At 41.2% G+C, this 25279-nt stretch overlaps 1 protein-coding gene across 5 annotated transcripts in view; it reads right to left on the bottom strand.

Annotated features, from left to right (window-relative positions):
- The window catches only part of THBS4 (thrombospondin 4), a 47703-nt gene that overhangs the window by 18722 nt on the left and 3702 nt on the right, over positions 1–25279 (bottom strand). For 4 of the 5 annotated variants that reach the window (XM_088156474.1, XM_088156476.1, XM_088156477.1 and 1 more), the window contains 6 exons: positions 16587–16790; positions 12118–12365; positions 10929–11034; positions 5146–5228; positions 4504–4555; positions 2994–3166 (listed from right to left, as the gene is read on the bottom strand). In XM_088156474.1, the coding sequence (XP_088012600.1) occupies positions 2994–3166; positions 4504–4555; positions 5146–5228; positions 10929–11034; positions 12118–12365; positions 16587–16719 (795 nt within the window). In that variant the 5' untranslated portion in view covers positions 16720–16790. Of the gene's footprint in view, positions 1–2993; positions 3167–4503; positions 4556–5145; positions 5229–10928; positions 11035–12117; positions 12366–16586; positions 16791–20878; positions 20998–25279 lie in introns of those variants that run through there. The other variant, XM_014881427.2, reaches the window with a different exon arrangement.

Below are 25279 nucleotides of genomic sequence, written 5' to 3'. Positions count from 1 at the left end.
CACTGAAGGCACTGCTGCATGCAACACCTGTATGTCCTCTGTTCAGAGAGGGCTTAGAGAGAAAACTATCTCTGCAGGTATTTCTGATCTCAGAAAGTCTTCAGCTGTCTCTGTAATTTAAATAACATTTGCAACCTTCCATTACAGCCTGTAGTTGATGACCTAAACTCTCATCCCAAATCCTTCCTTTAGCTGGACAGATTCAGATCCCTTGGAGGCTGAAAGGCTCCTGGAAGGGTCCAGACCACAATGTCAGGAAAGCCACATAACTCCAAGCCTCCAAACACCCCTTCTAACGTGTTTTATACACACAGAAGTGGCAGCAGCATTTTCCTTCATTTATATTTGGACAAATCTCATAGCCAGAAGGAATCCAAACATAAGCTAGATGAGCACGGATGTGTCAGTGGCATCCACACATTTCTAGACTGGAGACCCACAGACAACCCTTGGAACTTCTCCCAGAATATCACATGCACAAAATCACCCTTGGCCTGAAGACACCATTCACTTCATTGCCTTATGCAGTTTTACAAAACAGCTGTGACTGATTTCACTGGTCTTGTGGGTGCCAGTTTGGGAAACAGCCCCACTGCTGCCTTTTCAATATCAACATTACCTGCCAAAAACATCAACATGCCATCCTGCAGCACAGGGCTCAAAGACAACAAAAAATGAGAAACATGAGAAATAAATACTAAAGAGTTTTTTAAAAAACGCCTCTTTTCCTCCTTCCATCACTAACAGAAAAGCATCTGCAAGATGGAGGGAGAACAAACTCGACAATATCTACCTACAAGAGACATACAACTTGTAACCAAACACGCATACACGGAAACAAGAAAAGATATGTTTAATATCAAAGTGTGTTTGACAGAAAGATTTAATAGTACGTCAATGAGCAATACAAGGAAAACGTCAAACCCACGACAGACATTTTGTGCCTCCTAATTTTGCTGCGGATTCTTCATTGTAGGCAGCAGAGGGCACCCAAATTACACAGCACACAGAGCAGAGCTGCAGCTCCCAAGGTAATGGGCACCAGCATACCAAAGTAATGTCTTCAACCTGGAAATGAATTAGGGACCATACTGCAGAGATGCGAACAACCCCAGGAAAGATTACGGCAGGTCTTAGTGAGGAATCTTCCAGATTTGTCTTTATCAGAATTTGTACAATAACTTCTTTTAAAGTGCCTATTATTAGAAAGTGCACAAATAGTTCATTCATAAAAGGCCTTAAATAAATTTTAAAAAACAAAACCAAATCAACCAACCACCAAAAAATCTTTCCTGCATATCAGCTAACTCAGGAACACGAATAATATGACACATCCCCTCTCATTAGACAATTCAAAATTATTGCCATTTATTGCTTCTTTATTTCTCCCTGTGCAAAGCTACTGATTAAGTAGGTAATTGCTAGTGAACAAAACTGCTTCTGACAAGGTGGCATTTTAATGGCAGTGTCCAGATAAAGACTTCATAATAAGCAAGACTGTATTTCTATGATACAATTTTGGAAAAAATTCCTTGCTGTTTCTAATGTGAAAGCAGGTCTGTCATGTGGAGTGGTGGCAGGAAGATGAAGGTACATGAATCTCCAGTGATTAGAGCCTGACTGGTAACAGACAGCCACTTTTATATCAAGCCATCATAAATCAGTCTGTTTCTTTTTCCACCACTGCTGTAATGGGTAGAGTTGCTCCCATCCTGAAAATGGCAGGGAGGAGATTATTGCCATGCTTTCCTCAGTCTGAAAATAGCTCAGGAGGTGAAACCCATCCGTACTGGCAGGTTCCACCTAGGCTGGCTTGAGCCTCACACCATGCCTCTCTGAGGCATGAAACATGTACCACAGCTGCCTTGGATCCACCAGTTGCATTCACGTTTCAGAGCTTCACTTCCATTTTTTGCGCCTTTTGTTGCAGCAGACACAGTTCATGCCACGTTAGGCAAAACGAGACATTGCCAATGCCTCAGGAAACTGCCACACTCAACTTTCGATCCCCTTTTTGCAGACAGGTGTAAGGCACATCAAATCCTCTCCTGATGGTCTACAGGAGGGAGTAAATCAAATAAGCAGTCAAAGCATATTTCCTGTTGGCTAGGAAGGAGAAATAGAGAATGGCTTTTGCTGTTTTACATTATTAAACAGGTACACTGGTAGTACTGTGTTATCCACAGGGGCAGTTTATGACCTAATTCTGCTGGTTCCTTGGTCTACCATAGCCTGGTGCTTTTCCACAAAAAAGACTAAAGAGTAATGGTAAAAATCATTCCACAGAAAAAAATGCAGTGAACCTGTAAGTGCTTTTGTTATTTCTGTTCTGAGTAAGCATCACATTCTAATTAACACAGGTTTCCTTTCATCATTTTAAGATACTGTAAATTTATTAATTCAGTCCTCAATACAAGCAAGCTCTGAATTTCTAACGTATAGCACAAGAAAAGAACTAGATTTAAGTCAACATTATCGGATTCCAACACAAACACAAAGAAGCAAAAGGAACAATGACAGTGATTGTTTATTTTCTTTCACAGACTTCTAAGGTAAGGATGCAAACATGACTCCAGTTTGGGTTGAAGAGAAGACTTAGGTCTCCAAGGCTGGTTCCAGAGCACAATTTCAAGAAACAAAGCCATAATTAAAAAAAGTGCTTCTGCAGCCTATAACAGAAGCTACAGCATCTTCTTGTGGAATAGAAACGACAATGTCAAAAGTGTGGTTTGGTTGGGTTTAGGTTCTGCATTCTTTTTCCAAACATTAAGCTCCTTTAAGTGACTTCTCAACTCACCAGAGTATTTCAAGTTTTCACACACATAACCTTGACAGAGTTGAAGAAACAGCAAACAGGGACATCAAATCAAATAAGAATGAATTAATATTCACTGTGCAAGCAGTAAATGCTGAAGACAGCAAATATTAGCAACCTGTATGAAACAGTTGGGTTTTAGCTTTGTTTTTTAATTCAGTGAAAATAACTATTTTACCTCATCAATATCTGAGCACGTAATTCCATTTCCCGTGAATCCTTCAGGGCAGGGCCCACACTGAAATCCTTCTGCTGTCTCCATGCACCTCACTCCCCTGAAGCAGGAATTAACTTCACATTTTGGTTTAGTGCGCCTAGGAAGCTGAGTTGGAAAACTCACAGTGCCTAAACCTTTGATGCAGAAAGAACAACAGTTTCAGTGGTTTAAAGAAACGTTCATCATGGCTCTCAGCTGATAAGCACTCTGAAGAAATTCCCAGGACACTTCATGTCCCTGCACTGTGGATTCTTTTCAGCTGCCAGCTGTGCTGTAGCTGAAAAGCCTCCATGCTGGGAATGGCCCAGGACCTTACTGTGTCCCCAGAAAGGGGAAATTGAGGTTGTTCTTTTAGATCCATGTGCTTTTCCTGGCTGCACACAGGAGTCTTTCTCCTAGGTTAGTCCTAAAACATATCTGCTGCTGCCCAGGACAGGAAACTCTGAAAGCCTGTGACCTCAGACCAAGGGACTCAAGTATAAGGGTAGAAATACAGGGCATTTCTCTGGCCAAACTGGCAACACTACCACTTCATAAGGAAAACAATGTTCCTGTTTCCTAACAGTATCTTTGATAGTCTAAAAATAAGAATAAAGAAGGAGCAGCTGGCAGCCCACAAACACAGCAGGACCATGCAAGAACAGAGACTCAGGTGCACAGAGACCAGCCTAAGATGGGTCTTTCTAAGACTCTGGCAAGTATGGAACCTTGGTACAAATGCACAGAGGAATTTGACTTTTCCTTTGGCACTTACACATAAAGGTTACCCTGCCTAGAGCTCAACTTGAGTTCTGGTGAGGCTAACAGACTGGGAGAAGAAATGAACTAGAAGGCCTGATGAGTTTAAGACCTTTCATCACACACAGTAAGGGAGTATACTGGTTTTTATACTGACAGTTGTCAGCTGTTAGCAATCAGATGGACTGTCATTTGTATGTGATGCAGGAAGGCCATGCAGTGGCAGTTGTAAAAGTATGCATTTTTTTAATTTAGAGAAAAGATGAAGACCACCTTTTGGGTCTTACTGCTGTTAATTAGTGACTGCCAGAACCAGACAAACTTCAAGTGGACTTCATAGAATCTTCCTGAGACTGATACCAGCCAGAGCAGAACATGATTCCTCCCCTGTCCTTCTACTAAGATGGTATATGAGATACCTGGAAGACAGTGTCTCCCTCCATAGAAACATGTGGCACAGCTTTGTGGCAGAGCAAGAACTGAAAGTACAGCCTGAGTGGTTCTGCTTGGTTTAGTGGCATTTTATCCCCCAATAGGTGACTGTTGGGCCTGTGGAAGCTTTTTCTCTAATGAAAATCTATTTTAAATTTGTGTCCAAATACATCTAGAACTTTGGACACAGTATTTTTACAAAAGCACTTTTTAGAAACCACATAAAGCTAATGCAATCAATACTAATTTTAAAACAACTCTCTATCTCTTCTAGATTACCAGCAATAACAGAAATACTCACCACATGCTTGGCACTCAGCTATGGTATTTCTCAGAAAAGTTGTTTCTTTGACCTTGAGAATATAGAAAATAAGTATTATTTAGGAACAGATGGTTCCAGTTTGCACCTTGCTGACAGAAGAACCATTGGTCCCCCAAGATGCCACTAAAACCATGCCACACAGGTAATTGGTTTTAAATGAGATGCTCTTTGTACTCCATAAAATTAAGGATATGGATAATGGATGTACTTAGGTTCAGCCTTCATCAACAGGACGTTTAAAGGTCCAAAGACCCTTGTTTGACCAAAGGAATGTGCCACCAGCAATTCCAGTTCTGACATCTACCAGCAAGTGAAACAAATGCAATTTCTGTTCCATGCAACAGATCTACAAGTATCTAATAGTGGGCTAGGATGGCTACTCTACTTCCTCACAAGACACTAAATTTTCCAGATCTAAATAAGCAAGTCCCAAATACTCCCACATTAAATGATCCTCCCTTGCAACCACAGGGTACCAGGACCTATATGGTAATTTCTGCTCAATTGTGTCATGCCTCCAAGGCCATAACTACACAGAAGTTTAATGCTTACCTAAAGTCTGCACTGACTCTATCAAAGGGGCAAAGCTGGGATATTTCACACCAAAGCTCTATACAGTACCTGTTGTCTAAGAAGGTCTTTCACCTCTCCCAGTATTTGGTTCATCTGCATCATTTGACCCATCAGCTGCCTATTAAAGTCACCTACAGGGAAACAGTAATGAAAAAGAGTGCACAACATAACTCTTGTTCATTTGTCATGGTAATTTCTGAGATATAAGATGGAAACCCCATGAAGAGCCATGGAGGTCAGACACTACTGTTATGCATCATCAGAGCAATCACAGTATTTTTCTCAAATTTTGTAGTGTGATTTTCATGAACTCAAGACTTTTCTGGACTGAACTCCTCATACACCACATTAATGGGAAAAGCAGAAAGCTGTCCACAGAGAGAAAAGTAAGATCACAATTCTCCTACCATTACCAGTGTTAAAGCTCTCCTAGGCAACTAATGCCACCAGTGCTATTGGTTCCTCCCAGGCCTGAGACCAGCAACCCCAAGTGAAACCTCAGGATTTCAGAAGTGGGTATTTTTGACAACGTTTTTGGGGCAGGAGGGCAAGGTGAGGCCCTGAAGCATATGTGCATGCAATGGGAAGACACCCTGCATAAGTGCATTCCGTGTCATAGAATCAGAGTCATAGAATCATCAAGGTTTGGAAAGACCTTTGAGATCATGCATTCTAACCATCCACTCAACTCTACCACTGTGACCCCTAAACCACTAAGCCATCACCTTAGCACCAGATCCAGACACCACCTGAACATCTCTGGGTAATTCCAACACTTCCCTGGGCAACCTATTCCAATGCCTGACTACCCTAATAATGAAAAAGTATTTCTAATATCTAAGATTAAGCTCTCCTGTCTTGGTTTAAGGCCATTTCCTGTTGCACTTCAACTGAAGGCATGGCAGAAGAGACTGGCACCCACCTGGCTATACCCAACTTTAATGTAGAAAGCAACGAAGTCCTCCTGAGCCTCCTCTTCTTGAGACTGAACAAACGCAGCTCCCTCAGCTGTCCCTCATGTGACATATTTTCTGGTCCTTTCACCAGCCTCCAGCACCTCAGTCTAATTTTTAAAGTGAGGGGCCCAAAACAAAACACAGGATTTGAGGTGCACCAATCCTGAGTACAAGGGGTTAATTAGTTCCCTGGTTCTGCTGGCACAGATCAGTCATAACCACAACTGATTCATATCTGTCTTTCGAAGTGAAGATACCCAGATTTCTGAACAAGCTCACTGTGAAGCTCTAAGAACACATTAACAGTGTCTGCTCTGACAAAATAGTGTTTTTAATAACTGCAACAGTCACTTGGCTTTTCTTCTCAAAGGCAGCTCATCACACTGGACACAAGTCTCATGGCTGCATTTGTTTCTGACAGGTGCAGACTTTGTATGGACTCACAAAACATCTACTCAACATACTCACACCAAAAGTCTGTCCTCAATACCAAGTAACAAATTAAAGACCTCTAAGAGAAGACGAAAAGTTACATCTGTAATGAGCCACAGGGAAGGACCAGATTAAACCCAAGATCTTCACAGGAGATTTTAATCTCTTAAATTAAACACTAGTTTTGAGCCAATGACAGAGAAGAAGCAGAGAGCATGTTTAGCACAGTAGCTTGTAGTTGCTTCTGTTTGCAGCTTACTTCTGAATTTGTACCTCTCAAGAAGAAGAAATCTGTTTACTTCTCCAAGTCTGTATCTAAAAACAAACTTCACAAATATATGCTCTTTCACAATCTAGGCAGGCAGGATATTTTGATATTATGCCTGATAGCTTCAGGGAGGTTTATTCACATGTTATTTTTGTGAGTACTGAAAGCTTATATGAAAAATGCTTTTCTTAATGGTTACCTCATTGTTTTGTACTTCAAAGCATGTCTAACTGTTTCCAAACATTCTAGTGGGAACTGTCCAACTCCTCACATACTATGTTTTCTTCATATTTTCTCATCAAAACACTGAACAAGTTTAAAGAGTCAGGAATCACCTGTTCCAGAGCCTGCCTATGTTCTAGTCATAACCTTGCCATATTTTTATTTGATTACAACAGCAGGACATAATATCATGGGAATTTTAGAATCTCATAGTGGAACCTGGCACACAGGCTGTCAGGCCAGATGCTGGCATCTGTTCTTGTTTTATTTTTAAAACAAAGACTAATTTAGGCATTATTGATTGAAATCTGCAAAAAATTTCCAAGACTTCGGATGATGTTTGTTGGCTAGCATCTAAACCAAAACCAGATCTCTTCTGTAGTTAAGTTTTGCAGACTGCTGAACATTAAGGTGGACTAAACAGGTTAAACTGCCATGAACTACATGTCCTGTGTGTAAATTTAGACAGTAGAGCAGAAACAGCTGAATACACCTGGTTTTGGTTTTTTGACTCTTCTATTAAAAGCAATTCCAATGGCAGGCCCCACTTGCAGAGGAATAATCAGTCTTCAGGGATAAGTACTCAGACAAGCCTTTAAGGAAGCTGCCAGTCCATAATGTAGTGGATCCAGGAGAAAGCAGGGAGGCAAAAGGTACCAGCCTGAAGCTATACAGTTATCTGACCCTTCCATGCAGCCTCTCTCATCCATACCCCTAATATCTAATATCTCCTCAGTTCAGCTACTCCATAGCTGTATATTCTTGAGTCATTAAAAACATGATTAACAGAATGGCTTTCACAGTAATAAGTAAGTTCAGAGACTGCTCTAAAGTATTACTGACCAACAGGGAACTGAACTGCCCATCTTTCTCTTGTCAGGACATTGCAGTATAGAAGCATAGAGTTTTGGGTTGAAAAAGCCTTTGAAGATCATCTAGTCCTACCTCCTTGCCATGGCAGGGACACATTTCACTAGATCAGAATGCTCAAAGTTTCATCTAGCTGGCCTTCAGCATTTCCTGATGAGGCATCCATAGTTTCTCTAGGCAACCTGCTCAAATGCAGGGCCCTGGATTTAAAGCAGGCATTCAGCTTCACTGCACAGCCAATTGGCCCAGGCACACACAAACACTAGCCACCATGAAACACCTCAGCTATTGCTTCTACCTGTCTTGGGAACAACAGCTCACTGGTTCAAGCAACACACTTGCTCCTGTCCGTGTCATTCAAATCCTGAATTGTCATTCAAAGAGAATGATACCCATAGAATCACAGAATAGCCTGAGTTGGAAGGGACTCACAAGTATCATCGTGTCAAATCCTGGCCCCTCATGGGACACACCATGGGCATGAGAACATTGTCCAACTTCTTGAACTCTGGAAGATTGTAGTTTCTTGTCCAGAGAGCATACCATGATTATAGTATAGATGATAGCTGGCAAGAAAAAACGTTTCTGAACAGCCTATAATCTTTCACCAAAGAAGCTGTACATACAAGTTGTATATGAAATTAGGAAGGGACAGGTTCCAAGTAAACATAAGGAAATATTCCTCAGATATGTGATAAATTTCTTGCCAGGAGACATTCTTGACCATGCATTCAAAACTCACTGGACAGATTCACGGACAAAACATATATTGAGTACAAACCACAAAGACATCACCTCTGTGTCTAGAGCTCTGAATACCATGAACTAGAGAACAGTGAAGCATTCAGAGAGAGCCACACTAAGACTCCATTCTATTACACTCTTGCCCGTGGGTCTATATTGACATACTGTCCCCAACAGCAACTTGGTTAAAAGAACCTTTGGTCGGGTGCAACATAGCTATTTTTTTTTAATACTTTGTCAGGTTCAGGTACTCTCCATGAACTAGACAATCTCCAAAGATCCCTTGAGACCAGAATGATATTGTGATGATGATCACTTGCAGCATACTAACTTCATCTACCAAACCCAGTGCACCTTGCATTCTATTTTCCTACCCAAACACAAAAATGCAAATATACATCTTCAGCCTGTGTCTGATCATCATAATCTCATCCCACTGCTTAGGTGTCTTAGGGTCACAGACTGAACATAGAGGGAATGCTGCTGCCAAAGCAACGAGCAGCAACAAGGCACACGGTCAAAGCCATGTACAATTATCCAGGTCCAAAGCACTCCCAAGGATTTTCCAGTTAATATGAAAGCACACATTTTGCCAAGATATTAGGTCTCACCCCCTGTACAGCTGAGCATTCGCATTCCAGCTTTTCCTGGCAGTAGGCAAAATTGTCATTATCTGATACATTATTACCACAGAAGGGCATCATGAAGCACACACAAAGTTCAAGGCAGTCAAGTTAAAATTGCTGTTGGAACACCCACCTTTTCTTCTGTTGGATGTGACTATGTAGACTTTGAATGTATTTATGTGAGTAGTTGTTTATTACTATTATTATTATTATTATTACTATTATGAATGATACTAATTCCACTTGAAAGTTAAAAGCAATTGAGTTTGAGAGTCTAAGCCAGGTGGAGGCAGCCACAGAGAGAATATCTGTATATTACCATTTGCATTACTGATTAGTGAGCAAAAAGTTACAAATGAGAAAAATGCAAGTTTGTAGTTTGGAAACTCACAGAGCTGCCAGTTTTTGCAGAAGCAAACAGTGAATTACCCTTCTGTTCTATGTTCAAATGCCTGTTGATTTAGTGAAAAAGAGACAGCTTTGAGGGTAAAATTAATTTTTTAATCTAAGTGTACATATATTAAGAACCAAGGAAATAAAAGTATTTGGAACTAAGTGTTTACATAGCTAAAAGATATAGCTACCAGATTTTGCTACCCCTGCACACCACTGATGCATACATTCATGTGACACACCCAGGATTCTCTCAAAATTTCGCATCTTGTCTCTGTTCTTATCAAAACTAGCAATGCTGCAGGGTTGGGTTTGGCAGGGGGGACAGGAAAGGGTAGAAGAGAGAGAACATATCATGGATCCTACTCCAAACCTTGAACTGAGTTTCCTTCATATATGGTTGTCATATTAACATATCACATGCACAGTGTGAACCCACTCTTCTCCCTCACACCTGCAGCAGAAAGGCAGATGGACAGGGACCAGAATGACTACAGATGGGACAGTCTAGCACAGGTTTTCTGTGTCCGGAGGTCGGGAAGCACCCTCACTTAACACAGGGGACTGAATTAAGCCCCTGAGGCCCTGCAGGGATACAAGTAGCCTCAGCTCCTTCCCTTACTCCCTCTTCCCAGCTCAGTCTCTACAATGCTCAGCACAGGCAGAAAAGGATTTTTTTTTTAATCAATGTCCTCTTCAGTAGGTGACAAAACCCTTGGCTAAATTGTGGCAGGACTAGTGGCTACTCTGTGATGGCTTTTCCCACATAGACATAAAAGCTCTGTAGCCATGGCACAAACATTTTCTTCAGTCTCTTTCGAGCTTCTTCACACCTTGCTCCTCCCCTCTGGGTGACAGTCCAGTGCTCAACAAGAGATAAATACTGTCAGTGTGGATAAAAGTACATGGCTAGGTCTTGCTACTCCGTTCATCTGCCTTTCATACAGCCTGTAGCAATGTACCCCATTTAGCATTACTTTCCATCTGCAATTGTTTGCAATTTGAATACTTAAACTATTAAGCTGACACAAGAAGATCATCATCACAAAAATCTGCCTTCCAAATTAGGCTAAGAAACTTCTTTGAATCACTACAGACTTGTCTTTCACTAAAACAACAATTCATTGCTTTATCACCACCAACAGTTTTCTCTCCAAACGGAGTTATTTTAGAAATATTTACAGAAAATTGTCATCACTACAATTTAGTCAAGTAATTGTTATTACTTGACTATACGCTTCTTCACATTTTCAATATTTATCACATTAGCTTCCTTGCTAATCATTAGGAATAATTTTAACTCCCAGTCGCAGGCCTTACCAGTGTACTGAGGTACAGGTTCAATTTGTTGAAGAAAACAGTCCTGCAGGTTTCCCACTTCGGCAAGGGTTCCTCCAGTTACCAGCTTTAGCTCATCTAGTGTATCCTGGGCTCACAAGAAAAACAAAGCTCAAAACTCTGGTACAACATTGGGAAAAATATGAAATATCAGACATAGTAAATTAATTTTTTTAAGAGAGGGAGTCCACTTCCTACCCATGCAGGATTTCTACACCATTCCCTTCAGGACTATTTGAACTGTATAAAATCTCTAATCTTTGCCTCGCAGATTTTCACATTGCTGTGGTTTTGTTACAAACCTTTTTTTTTTACCGTTCCAATTCATATGATCTCACATACTAGGCGGTTCACATATTTCTGTGGCATATGATGTTTTTTAAGTGCATCCAAAGCAGTTTTTTTTCCCTCCTCTCTCAAACAGGTATATGTATACATGCCAGGAATATGGACACCTCAGTCATTCTCCAGAAAAACAGGCTCGCTTTCAAGCCTGTAATGAAACAAAGTAAGTGGGCAACCTTGGGGGTACAGAATGCCTTTGCACCTTCTTATAAGTATTTTTGATTAATGATGATGGAAGATGCTGTGGATGACACTGTTTATCTCAGACTGCTGATAGGGAGATGACAGGAATCTTTATCAACTCCTGGTTGGCAGATAGAGGAAGAAAAGATATTGCAGTCAAACAGATGAGAGTTTCACTCTGGCACCACAAGAGCCCCCCCTTGCTTTTGTCATTTTTAGTCTCTTGGCATATCATGAGGAAAACCACACAGAGAGACAAGCACTGCTTATAAAGAACAGCTGTAAGAAGCCAGTGAAAATCTGCCTTTACTGCACCAGCTAAGTCCTTACAAAAAGTCCACTCCCCAAAAAACAACTAGATTGACGTGAAGGAAGCAGTAGGTTTTTTTTATTTTATTAAAAAAGCTAAAAATTGTGTTTAAAACAAATGGCGTAATTATTATAGGGTTCATGAGAGCTAAGATTCCACCTGCTTCATAGGGAGCTTATATTTATATTTGTTTCAGTATTAAGTAATACTTAATATTAAAGTGTTACTGTACAGAGCTTGGCTGCTGTGAGGACTGAGGTCTGAACTCAATGATCCAGAGGTTCACTGGTAATCCCTCTAAGTCCTCAGCCTGTTCCCAGTTTCCATGCTCACCTGTGGCTTCTCCTGCAGAGTGCGCAACTCAGCTGCCACCACCTTCTGAGACAGTGCTGAAAATGGCTTTGGCAAGTCCTCAATGGCACCTACTTGCAGGCAGTCCAGATACAACTCTATGGTGCTCAATCCCTGCTGCAGGCCACTCAGCCACAAGATGACAGCATGGGGTTTCCCGTCAGCCAGCTGGATGTTGCTAAAGATCACGGAATTCAGCCTTCCATCACTCTTCAGATAGCGCAACACCGCTAGGACAAAATACACAGAAGGACTATCAGAGGACAGCAGATAGCCCAAGGCTGATCAAGGAGCATCCTGTGGAAATCTGCAATTGCTCTGGTATTTTTCCACATGTTCGCTTTTGTAAATGCATCCCATATGCAGACACAATGGTAATAATAAATGGGACATTGACTCTCAAAGCAGCACTAGCAAGATGCTCGTGTGACCCTCTGTTTGTAAAGCTCTGCTGCCTGTGCTGAGTGTTCCTCTGCTTTGTCCAGGCCCCTCTAAATGGCTTAACCAAAGTCACTTTACAGGCCATAATGTGCCAAAAGGCAAGTGTAAAGTTACAGGGCGTAGCAGGCAGCCTGCAGTCAACACTTTGATAGTATATATCTGATAGACTCTGAAATACTAGAAATACTCTGTAACAGAAGTTTACAAGTAGAAAATAAATTTCAGTGATGCATACCACATACGGTGGAGCCATCTAAGAGTGAATCCAAATGCATAATTAAAAACCAAAGGAAGCATGTTTCCAAACCAATGACCTGCACTTCTCTGTAACAAACACTCAGTAAAATCAAAGTATAATTCAGAAAGGCATAGTTCACTCCTAGAGATGACTAAACATTCTCTCAGCTCTTTTTAAAAGCATTAGTGACCGACCTACCTGATAAAAATTCTCATTTCATTAAGTAAAATGCACCCTTAAAAAAACCAAAACAGCAGACAAATACTCTTACAATAAATATCTGCTGAGTAATACTGAAAAAAAAATCTCTTTCCTAAGGAAATTGGATCAGTAAGCTAGAATCTGTGAGCCAGATCTCTAAGACCAGCTAACTAGATATCCTCACAAAATTTCGCCCTGGCTCTCCAACAGCATATATATAGAAGCAATGAGCTGAATGCATCTGGATATTGTGTGTAAAACTACTCTGAGACAACAGCCAGATCTTGTTTCAAAGATCCCACGGATCACCAGCTAACAGTCTCTTATTTCCTGATTGTAACAGTTACATGCAGGAGGAATCAAGCTGCACCGACAGCAGGCATCTAAATATTTACGTGCTGGGTCTTACTAAATGAAAATTCACAGAGGGCTGCTACAATTGCATTAAGTGAGAGCTCACAAATGATCTGACATTAAGTCAGCCAAAAACTGTGGATATGGTGAAGGTAAAAGCTCTTGTTAGCTTTGGATCTAATAACAGCTACCTACTGAAACCATCCAATTTCTATTCATTTAACAAACTATCTTCCCATCATTCCATTACTAATATAATTGCTTTGATGCTATGATACCTTTTTGTTGGCGACCTCTCAACTTGCTGCACACATGCTCCCTAAAATTTTTCTAATTCCTCAGTCTTAAAAACCCCAGATTTATACCAACATAAACACGACAGGGTATGTCTCCATCTTTGAAGTCTACACTAGTGCTAGAGCCTCAGCAGCTGTGATCAATATCAGGAATGTTTTCACTACTGTCTATGTCAAAACACTGCCAGAGCTGAGATTTCTGCAAAGGTGTATGAGGTAGCATTTCTTGGCAAACCCAAAAGATACAGCAAGACAGAGTACATTGCAGGAATTTCATTTATGTGAATATTATGCACGCCTGGTCATATAAAAGTAAGGTCTTTGGATCTGGGCCCTGCATTCAGAGTAACCAAACACGACAGTAGCCTAGAGAAAGAAAGAAGAGATGGAGGCAGGGCCCAGAACAGACCCTGCCAGAATAGTTCCAGGACAAGGAGCAACCAGGCTTGGAAGGACGATCAAGTATTCTTTCCTCAGCCAAAGCCAAATATTCATCTGGTAAACTAGAGTAGGCTTTTGAAGCGAGATTTTCTTGGATCATAGCCTCTACCTCTAAGATTTAACTCATCCAAGATTCTGCAGTATGTTTGCTGCTTGAATATTTTACAGATACTCATGAGAGTAAACTGCTTAAGAAACAAATTTTCAATTAAAATAGGAGCTGCTTCACAGAATTGTTTAACTGCAACACTTCTATGCACTAACTGCTGTTTGCTCCATAAAGGAATAATTAAAAAAGGATTTCTATCCATGGACGCTATCTGTCTCTGAAAGGCACAATTGTCTGCTGTAAGTTTAGCTGTTAAGTCACTAATTCAGACCTGTGCTTTTAAAAACATTTAGGTGCTATAAACATGTTACTATCAGTTAAACCTCAATAAAACCAGAATATGAGGCAACCATTGGGAACAAAACTCTTAAATGTGACATTTTAAAGTATAATTAAAGTCTGATTTGAGCTCCTCAGATCAGATTTGGGTGCATAACTAGAAAGACCATGCAGAGAAAGTACAATTCATTCTTTCAAAATCACAGACCCTGCATTTTGCTGAGATGCCAACATTGGTTCACCATTTAAGTGATGAGGTTCAGTCTTGAGAGGATTATACACAACTCACACACTCTGTACTTGCAGCTGACATGACAATCACCTGGATGCAGTTTAACTTACTGCATGAAGTAGCTATATGGGATCCCTAACACTTCCAGAGAAATCACACATGAAAAAACTGCCTACCACTTGCTCACTGCCATATGCCTTGAACAGGGGGCTCTAAAGTAGTAAGGAGGCAAAGAGATCCAATGAACAGCCTGCTGCAAAAGGCCTCCCTCTCTTTGGCCAATCCTTTACATCAATCTGATGGTCAACCCTTTACATCAGATAGGTTACAGACATCCCCATCTTCTCAACACTGGTTACCAACAGGACAAGTTGCTTCATGGTGGCTATACATACACCAGTATTGTGTTTGTCCTGTCACACAGATGCTTCTCAAACAGCAACCTACTTAAGACAAAACCAAAAGAAACTATGGAACATTCCACCAGAAACACTTTAACAGACTTAAGAGACTGTCAGCAACCATCAGGCATGCAGATATCCTTGAAAATCCGAGTTTGATATGTTCAAACTTGCATTTGCATAGATGCATTTATGTGTATACACATGTGTTCCTATATGTTTGTAAAACATTTACACACATAATTGTGCATGTGTGAGAGGGGAAGCAAGTATATGTAATCTATAATTTATTTAGCAATTAAGTAAGTCAGTGTTAGGAATTATAGGACACTTTTGATGAGGCTGTGTTACCATGTATTGCCCATTTCCAACATACACTCAGCTCTTATTCCCTTGCCTCCAGAAGGATTTTTGCAGACCTGATAAAACTACCAACGTTTGATCTAACTCATTCCCCAACAATGTTTCATAAAAAGGTGTGCTTTTCTTCTTTTGCAGCATATTGAATAATTACCCTATGTATAAACTGAAATTTCTCAGTAGCATTTCACAGTATATTTGATTCATCTAATTACTCAGTAGCAAATTACTATAGCAGTGGTGAAGTCAATGCAGCAACAATAATGTACATAAATCAACAACTTAAAATTGTAATATATCCTAGATCTGGTTTACAGATCTAGGATATGAATGAAACTCTCTATTTCTAAAACTGCTGCAATTCCTACTCACTCCTGATCAACTAATTCCAGTAAATAAAGAACAGTTTATTTCACCCAACAGATCATGTAAGTGCTGGGAACATTTCTCTTGCATAGCCACATCAAACCTCCAGGGTCAGCGGAACAAGAGCCTGCCTTTCATATGCATGAGGCAGCGTGTGCCTGTGTCCCTCGAATTCCTGAGTAATAAGAACCAGTGATTGCCTCTAGGGGAAAAAGAAAACAAAAAGACCAAAACCAAAAACCCCACAAAAAAACCCCCAACAACAAAAAACAAAAGAAAAAACCAAAAACAAATAAAACAAAACAAAAAACAAACAAGAAAAAAACCAACAACAACAAAAAAAAAAACCACAAAAAACCCAACAACAACAAAAAGACAAAAAAAAAAACAAAAAAAACCCCAAAAAACCAAAAAAAAAAACAACCCAAAACCCCAAACCAAATTCCAAATTGACTCCTTTCTCCATACTCCATGGTTTCTCTTCTCCTTTCTCAAGCATTCCTCAGAGTAAGCTGAGTCAAGATACCAGCTGATTGTCAGGTCAGCTTCCCCTGGCCAGGAGAGAGCAGCATCAAGGAGATGAAGGAGCGAGAGGGGATGTGAAAAGTGACAACATGCAACAGGAATGACTCAAGCACAAAGGTTAATCACACAGTTGTCAACATTCATCTGTCACACACCAGTAACTATGGATCCAACACCAGTTCTACCATACACATTCCAAACAACTCACCTTTACTCATCCTTCCCATTACCGTAAATTCAAAATACTTGCTGTTGTCAGCTGATGAATATAGGCCAAAAACAGTGGCTGTGCTCTTTGGCTGTAATTTGAATGTTGAGAGCAAGTACACTTCATTCAGCATAGGATCCCCAAATGCTTGTTGCAAGAAGTTCAGTACCACTCGCTTGTTGGAATAAGGAAGAAGATCAAAAACTGGAGGAAAAAAAAAGCAAAGCTCAAGAGCAAATGAAATATAATCATGACCGAAGAAGAATGAGATTTGAAGCTGCATATTGGAGACCGTACACTCTTCCTACTCAAAAAAAAAAATAAAATTATTAATATGATGCTCATCTGTAAAGATCATGAAGTTCAATTCCTTGCACTGGAAGGGATATCTTAAGCAATCTGGTCTAGTGAAACATGTCCCCACACATGCAGGGCAATTGGCCTAGATGGTGCCTGCTATTCCATGACTCAATCAAAATATCTATAATTTGTTGTGACTGATACTATATTAACAATTTTTATTTTTCAAAGGAATTCTTGATAAGTTACTAACGTAGAAATATCTAGTCTTCAAATTGAGGTACTCAAATATTTTTAGGAAGGTCTCAAAAGTTCTTATTTTCTGAGGATTCACCTCAACAGAAAGCTTTTTGACCTATTTCTGCTTTCATAAATTCAGATGTTTGTGTTCACATATCAATAAGATAAGGATTCAGCATTAAAATTTTCGGACAGATTTCCAGAGTGCTTATCCTTTGATAGCATTTCCAGGCACCAATTAAAATGCCAAAAAGCCAGGTAAGCAATACAATGTTCAAAACCTTCTTCTCACTTCACTGACTTTTTGGAATATATTATACAAGTAAGACTCATCTTTCCCTTCTGGCACAGAAAACAAAGAAACACAGGCAAAAAAAAAATACTGACAAAAAAAACCCAAACAAAACAAAATAAAACCCACAAACCCTGAAGGCATAGTGAAAGCTGTTTCAAATTTGTATTTTAGTTTTTCCTCAACGCATCAGCAATGAGTCTATGATTTTACACATATGTATGTCTGCTATGTCCCTTATGGCACTGAAACAACAAACCAGGGTTTTCCTCAGTATTCCTAAATCTATATCTCTGAACTCAACAGGAGTTTCCATTAGGTTTCCTGATTGTCTCCTATTCCAACCCGCTGCAATTAAAGCAGTATATATATTATTCCCTGGCAGTAAAGTCTGATAAACTTTCATGCACAAGTGCTATTTAAATATAAGAGCACACCGAGCCATTGTATAGCACTGATACTCCATAAGCCTACCATAGCTGGGCCATACTTTTCTCCCACACCAGACCAACACTATAGAGTTGTCACCAGAGAAGAGCTGTAACACCAGGCAGATGGCAAAGGCACATGACAGCATATTGTGCCTTAGCTTGATTCAAGCCCGTGGTTGTACTTCTAGGTTTAGTTTCCCAGGCTGAAAAAACACTGGTGGACCTTTGCAGATGAGCCTTGTCTACACAGCACAACCCCAAAGCTGTTCTTGTCTATAAGGTGATGAGGTCATCCTACCATTCCAGTGTTTCCAAATGCTACACACAGAAAAAGACTGAAGAGCACTCAAAGAACAGCCACATGGGTACACAGACTTTCCCACAGATATGTGGGAAACCTTGTTCCTTTATACTAGAGTGCGGGTTCATGCTGCTCCCATCACTCATTCGGAAGCATCCATTCATTTAGACACTAATATTACTTCCAAAAAAGAGGAAAAAATTAAGACCTTTTTCCCTTCATTTCATGAAGTCATCAAAAGCATCTCTGAAGTCTAAACTTGTATGGGATCTAAGGATCTCATGACTCTACAGAGAACTTTCAGGACACACTACAAAAAATATCACACTATAAAAAATACCTTGATTTGCATGCACTAGTAATATTGCTGTCAAAACAACTAAGAAACATGTATGTAAGGTGGACCTGGTCAAAACACTTCTCCTTCATTCAGTTCAGATTTACAGCATCCCAGAACAACCACTGCTCCCACTGAAACCAGTGACATGGAAAGCAGAAGAGAAAGGCTGGGTACTTCAAAACATTTAGTGCAGAGAGAGCAAAGCAACTTCCCATGCAAGAGACTGAAATACAACTCGCTACTCTGTACAACAGTATTTTACAAGGAATAGCCATTCATAAAATGGCTATTCATAAGATATAGCTGTGTTTCCTCAGCTGGAGCAATGCAATACAACACCAAAGACTTTGAGAGCATGAAATACAGCTATACATTCTGTTCAGTTCTAGGTCTATTGGCTGGCTTTCTATCAATTCCCGTGATACTTATTAATCAATGCTAGAGTCACTTAAAAGTGACTAAACACTGTGAAACATCTGTTTAACATTATAGAAACATTTATTGAAATTTTTGTAATTTGCATATTTAAATTAATTCTCAAATGGGGTTAGCAGCTGTGTTCCATAAAGCACGGTGCCTCAGCCAGATCTTCCGTACTGTGTTATCAAACTCTTTCCTGGTACATCTTCACTGACTAGCATGTGGATGTGCTACTGATCAGATCCATCCTTAAGCACAACTTACACACATACTAGCAAGTGCAGCTAGCCAAAGAATGAGGGGGTTATGAAAATTCATTTTACTTCCTTAGCAGAGAGAGACAGCTCTGGCCATTATAGAGACAATTATTTATTTGGGAGGAACAGGGGAAAAAAGATCCACAAAGATTTCACATTTCATTTTTTGAAGAACCTTGTCTCTTTGTTCCTCTCCCTGTAATGGCAGACTTGAAAGCAAATGTACAGAATAGGACTGCCAAAGCTGAAAGGCACAAGCAGCTGGTTTTAATCCATGCAATGGATTGAAAACTACGACATGCCTTCATGCCTTCAAGCAGGAGTGTGCATGCTCACTGGGCTAAACTGACCCTACTTGTGAGACAGACCAGGAATTCTCTCCTCCACCTTCCTTCCATGGTTTTTAGAATAAAGCTGCTCACCCTCCTAGCCAAACGCTAACAATGGATAAGCTAAGTGGTGAGACAGTGGCAAACCACGCTTTGAAAATCTGCCCAAATCCATCAAGGCTAGCTTTTCAGATGAGAGTGAGAAGACATGACAGGAAGTGCTAGGATGAGGAGGCATGGAGGAGTGAAATTAGTGATACAGGAGAGCATGGAACTTAAAACACTCCTTCTTTCCTCTAACTCTGTTGCCATATCATACCAGCTTTTTGAGACCTTCCAAGGCTGTTTTCTGGTCACACTTAACCATAACTGTACGTGTAAACCACTACTGTTTGGCACTTTTCAAGGTAATTATTAATGGCTTAGACACCTAGAGTGAAATCCTAACCCCTACCACAACAATTTTCCACTGACGCCAAGAAGCTGAAAGCCTCCCTCGTTGAGAGTGGAGTTTTTCATTGGCCACTGCCCGTGACAAGTTTAGAAATCTGTCTCTTTTTTTAAATTCGGTAATACGCAATTTGCCATTACAATTCTCTGAAATGTTTTCACATCGTAAAGGTCTTCATTTAAAAGGCTTTTGGAAACGCAGCTGTATTGTTATGATTGGCTGTCTTTTAGATCTGCTTAAGTAATAACTGATTGAAGTTTCAAAAATCATTCTGTAAGGCAGTGGAGGAGGTTAAAAATGTAGTGAAAACCACGAGTAGCTTTAAGGCTCTTGGAGTAGCACGAAGTCGCAGTAACTGCTGCACTCGGCAGCCGAGCTGGCTCCAGTCACAAGCCGCTACCGCAGAGCGATACCACCCACTTAACTCAAACTCTGAAATACAGCAGCTCCTGACTTACTATGTACATAATATTGCCACGGCAATGCTGGGTTTAGAAGTACGAGTTTTCTTATTAACTTTACTATGCAGTAGAGTTTTCCCAAAGAGTTTTCACGGCTTAGAAATTAATTTCTCACTTAGGAGAACTTGCAGCCGAAAAAGGGCTATTCAGATGCTCCACGCACCTACCAGCCAGCATACCTACAGAACCACTTTTAGCAGGCTGCATGGGGCGGCTGACAGCGGTACACTGCCATCTCCTCCGCTCCGCACCGCTAGTCCGGCGGGGCGGCTCCGCGGGCGGGCTCCGCGCCCGACGAGCGCGGCTCCCGCTGCGCGCCACGGCTCCCCGAGCCCCTGCACAGGTGTTCCCTTTCGCTGCCAGGCAGGACTCCCGCCGGAGGAAAGGGGACGAGACACTGCAAGCCCAGAGCCTTCCCAACGGAAGAGGGAAAAGGAGAGCGCGCTCCGTGGAGTGCGCGGGGCCCTTACCTCGGGGGGCGGGCGCGGCGGCGCGGCCCGGGCACAGCTGCAGGGCGAGCGGCAGCAGCAGCAGCGCGGCGCCGCGCTCGCACCCCATGGCGGCCGCGGGCCGGGCAGGGCGGCGACGGACGGCCGCCGCTGCACGCCGGGCCCCGCCGTTTAACGGGGGCGGCCCCGGGGCCGGGCACGGCCGGCGGCGGGCGGCGGGCCATTGGCCGGGGCTCCCCCCATGAGGCGGGCGGGGGCCGGCCGAGAGCTGAGGTGGACCAGGAGGGAGCGCGCCGCCGGGACCCGATCCGGGAACTGGTACCGGTGGAGGCACCGGAGATCGTGGCGACGTTACCTAAAATCAACACCTGTGGGGACCCTGTCTGGAGTCTGCCCTTTGAGGAGTCCTCGAAATTGAAATGTGTTTAATGGCTTTAAATTTATAGCATCACAGGTACTATAGGTAGGAAAAGACCTTTATGTTCACGGAGTCCAATGGTTAATAAGCCGCTATGCTTACTACCAGTCACAAGAAGATGGCCCCAAAAGTGTGTGCTTTAGGAGTCAAATAAGAGTTCCATAGGTTCAGGAGGGACAGCAAGTCCAGTGCTGTTGCAAGCAGCCCTTCAGAGAATCACCAGCCTGGTGAGGGATGTATAAGAGTGTCAGAAGCATGAAGATAATGCAGCCTTGTTCACCCCGTCCTGCTGACTGCAGGGTGCTTAACTTTGAGGCTGGGACAATTTTACTTTAAAACCTCTCTTGCCTCCCGTTCTATGCTCAGCAAATGGTGACCGCACATTTCTTTGTGTCTTCCGACAATACAGCTGTCACCTTTGCAAAGCCGCCTCACAAGTTTCTCTACCTGCTCTTCAATCACGTGTTTAGTGCCAACTGCTAAGGTTTGACATGCACGAGAACAGATTCTGTCTCATGCATGTCTGAAATCAAAACAAATGGGGACACTCTGGTGTATAGACTTGGTTTTGGTAAGAATTTAAATACTCCACTTTTCCTAACTGAAGAGTGTCCCTAAAATGGGTCATGCAGATTGCAGACTATGGCAAATTGGGTTTCCAGAAGACTCTGACTGGCATACTGAGGAATGTGTAATCTTCTCCTTTGTTTCATTTAAAGAGCTCAAAAGCATTGGGAGTGCTCAAACTGATCAGATGGAGACTATGGAAAAGGCTGTCTTAGCAATCTCCCAAACTCAACACCTTTGCCAAAGTCAATTTTAAAAAAACCTTCTTCTTTCAACTATAACAATTTTCAGCACTGTGTGCTCCCTTAGGAGATCATTATCCCATTGTTTGTCCTCTACTTCAGAAAATTCTAGCCTCTGCACTGCTGATGTTAAGAAAGTACAGAAGAAAGGGAGCAAGTGAGAAACCCAAACACATTGTGAGCTTCCCATCCTGCTGTACAGCTCTCTTTGTCCTGTCTGTATGTATCTGTATGTATCAGCTCTGCTGATGAACCTCTGTCACGTCAGAAATCCAAGAAGCCCTGTTTGGCCCCATCACAGCTTGCTATCCACACTCAGTTGGAAAAGTTGGAGCTGTCTGATATTATTTACATCATAAAAAGTAGGGCAACAATAGAAGGGAAAATTTATGTTAAAGTGAGCAAAGCAGTGTTGATTAATGTTCAGTCTCATCAGGCTTGGTGCAGGCATCTAAGGAGCACCACAGAGACCAGCCCTTGGGGGGCTCATTGTGTGCGAGGCAAAACACAGCACGCTGCAGGGCAAGGGCTGCAAGCGCTGCAAAGGGGCTGGCCGGGCAGCTCTACACCACACGGAGCACGGCTGTGGGCTGCTCTCCAACACAGGCCCAGTGAGGTTTTCAGATATCTTCAGCTGGCCTTAATTCACATGTCCTCTAATTGCCCTCCCCACATGGCATATACCCTACATCACACCCTTACTTCTTAGCTTATTCTTGTTAACAGTGTTGACCCTCTCCTTAAGTTGCCCATTTCTTCCTCCGCCCACTGTCAGGCAAAAGGGTGCTCTGCCATATCCACTGTGTCACAGCACGGTGCTATTCCTCTTCCTCCTCACCCTACTGCTCTTCTGTATATGTCTCCACACAAGAAGAGACACCTCAGATTCACTCCCACACCTTGCCCCTGCAGTGGAAGTGACAGGATGATGTGGTAGTGTCAATGGGCTGGCCAAGAGCTACACAGGGCAGTGAGAAAAACAGATTATCAGGAGCAGAATGCTGTGGAGCTGGGAAAAAAGGGAGGCTAAAAGGAGTAAGCAAGAGGCAAGATATGGTTACTGCACTAGAAAAAAGAGAGAGAGAGAGCAAGGACAGCAACACACATGGACCTCTTTTGGGAAAAGGCCAACTTTATTGAACGGACAGCCCGTATTTAAAGCATATTATGCGGAGCTAGGACAGGACAGTAGTTCATTGGACAACTGGGAAAAACATCCATGAAAACGTACCTCAGGATGTATCCCATGGGAAAAACACTAGGTGTTAATCTTTATTATGAATTCCATTCTGTTTTTCACCATATTATCACCTTGGGAGACTTCCTCCCTAATTGAAGCCATAGTCAGCTTATCAGCCTGGGAATGGACCTGAGAGTCAGGAGAAATTCAGACCTGAAAAAGAATTTTCAAGCTGTAACTCTCTAGCTCTCTAAATGTGTGTGCCCACAGCAAGAAGATGGAAAAGAGTAGGAAGAACTTTGAGTGTCATAAGCTCCTTAAAAAGAAATGTTAGCTCAGAATTTGTCCCCCACCTAAAGCATGGAGAGACAGTACAGATGCTTCAAGGCTAACATGTGGATCTAAAGCAGCACTGATTATGTTCAACTGCTTGTTAAGGAAAAGTCTTGACTCAACAAAGAGCATTTTTTGCAAACATATACTTAAGTGCATGACAGAAAAACACTATGAACGTCTGCAAAATCACTACAGTTCTGGACAAAAAAAAAGAGAGAGAAAAGGATATTAAGGGTTTGCTTTCATCTAAGGGGAATATAATCAGTAATTTTCAGCCATTTATTATATACTTTGAGTTTATTGAGTACATAATAATTTAATCATTGAGTTTATCAAAGCATATTAAATATTTTCTTAAAAGATTTCCTTATCTGACAAAAAATTTATTAAGTAATTATACCTTACCACTCCTTACTTCTGATTTAAATACAGAGGAGTCTCTGCCACTGGTGCTGACCAGCCCTACAGGAGGAGGATTTTGTTTGTAGTATATAAGTGTTAGATTTGTGAGGGCCATATTCTGTTCTTGCTCTGTATCTGCTCATTCTTTGTGCTTACTCACAGAGAATGCACATGGAAGCAATGTTTGGCAAACAGCCAATGCGGCACAATATGACAGAAGGGAACAATATATATAAACAGATGCTTAAGTACTTGTTTAGATGAACTTAGTACATGTAAAGGTCACTGTAATTTTTCCAGTTTTCATTTCTATACTGAGTTTTATGTTGGAATATGTTAATACTAAAAGGCATTTTGAGCTCAAGTCCAACCTTCTTTAAGGGATTTCAAAAAGTAGAAAGTTTATCTGCTGTCTGGAAGGGACAATTTGACCTTTTAATCAACATTTTCAATAAAAACAATGGAATACTAGCAATTGCCTTTTCACTCTTGTGTTTTCTCTGAAGTACAAACTCCACCTTAAATTACTGGAAGTTAAATAAGAAGCAAAAATAAAAACATGATTAATCAATTATGTTTCCAAGAAACTTTCATAATGTCAGTCATATTCTGTAAGGAAGTAATAAGTATCTGACTATAATTTTTTATATAGAATCTGCAAGAAAACCTCAATCACTATAATGTGCAACCTGTGTATGTAATTTGATAAGATTTTAAGCATACACAATACAGAGAAGCTGCAAACATTACAGATTTTGCTTTAAGAAATGTCTATTACTTGTTCAAATTCCAAATAACGGGATAAGGGAAACAGGAAACAACCCTGCTGCTTAATTCTCCTTACATGTTTTGTTCTTAATATGCATCAGAAGACTCACTATTTTCATGGAATTATATGGATGATTAAAAATCAGGATCCATGGGCAATTAAAATACAGAAATCTTAAGGCAAGTGAACTATCAGCTCTAAAACACATCCTTTCATACTTATGTCAACACTCCTGGTTTTGATTCTGCTTCATTTTCAAAAAAAGAATTGTTGGCTTCAAGGGTTTCAAGTTTCAAAAACAGGTTTGAAAAGAATTTTTGCTTTTCCAAAACACAAACTGAAGCTCCACTTTTTCAAGTCAAGTCATATATCCATCTTCCATGCACTATTTAACTTTTCATTTACACTGATAGGAATTCCAGGTAGGCAATCAAGAGGAAGGAGTTCCTGACATGGGGGAGGGAAGGTAGAGATTGCCTCTTTTTTCATCTTTGCTCCAGACTCCACA

Source organism: Sturnus vulgaris, chromosome Z, assembly GCF_052056855.1.
Source record: "Sturnus vulgaris isolate bStuVul1 chromosome Z, bStuVul1.hap1, whole genome shotgun sequence".
Taxonomy (NCBI): domain Eukaryota; kingdom Metazoa; phylum Chordata; class Aves; order Passeriformes; family Sturnidae; genus Sturnus; species Sturnus vulgaris.
This window is presented reverse-complemented; position numbering and strand designations above follow the sequence as displayed.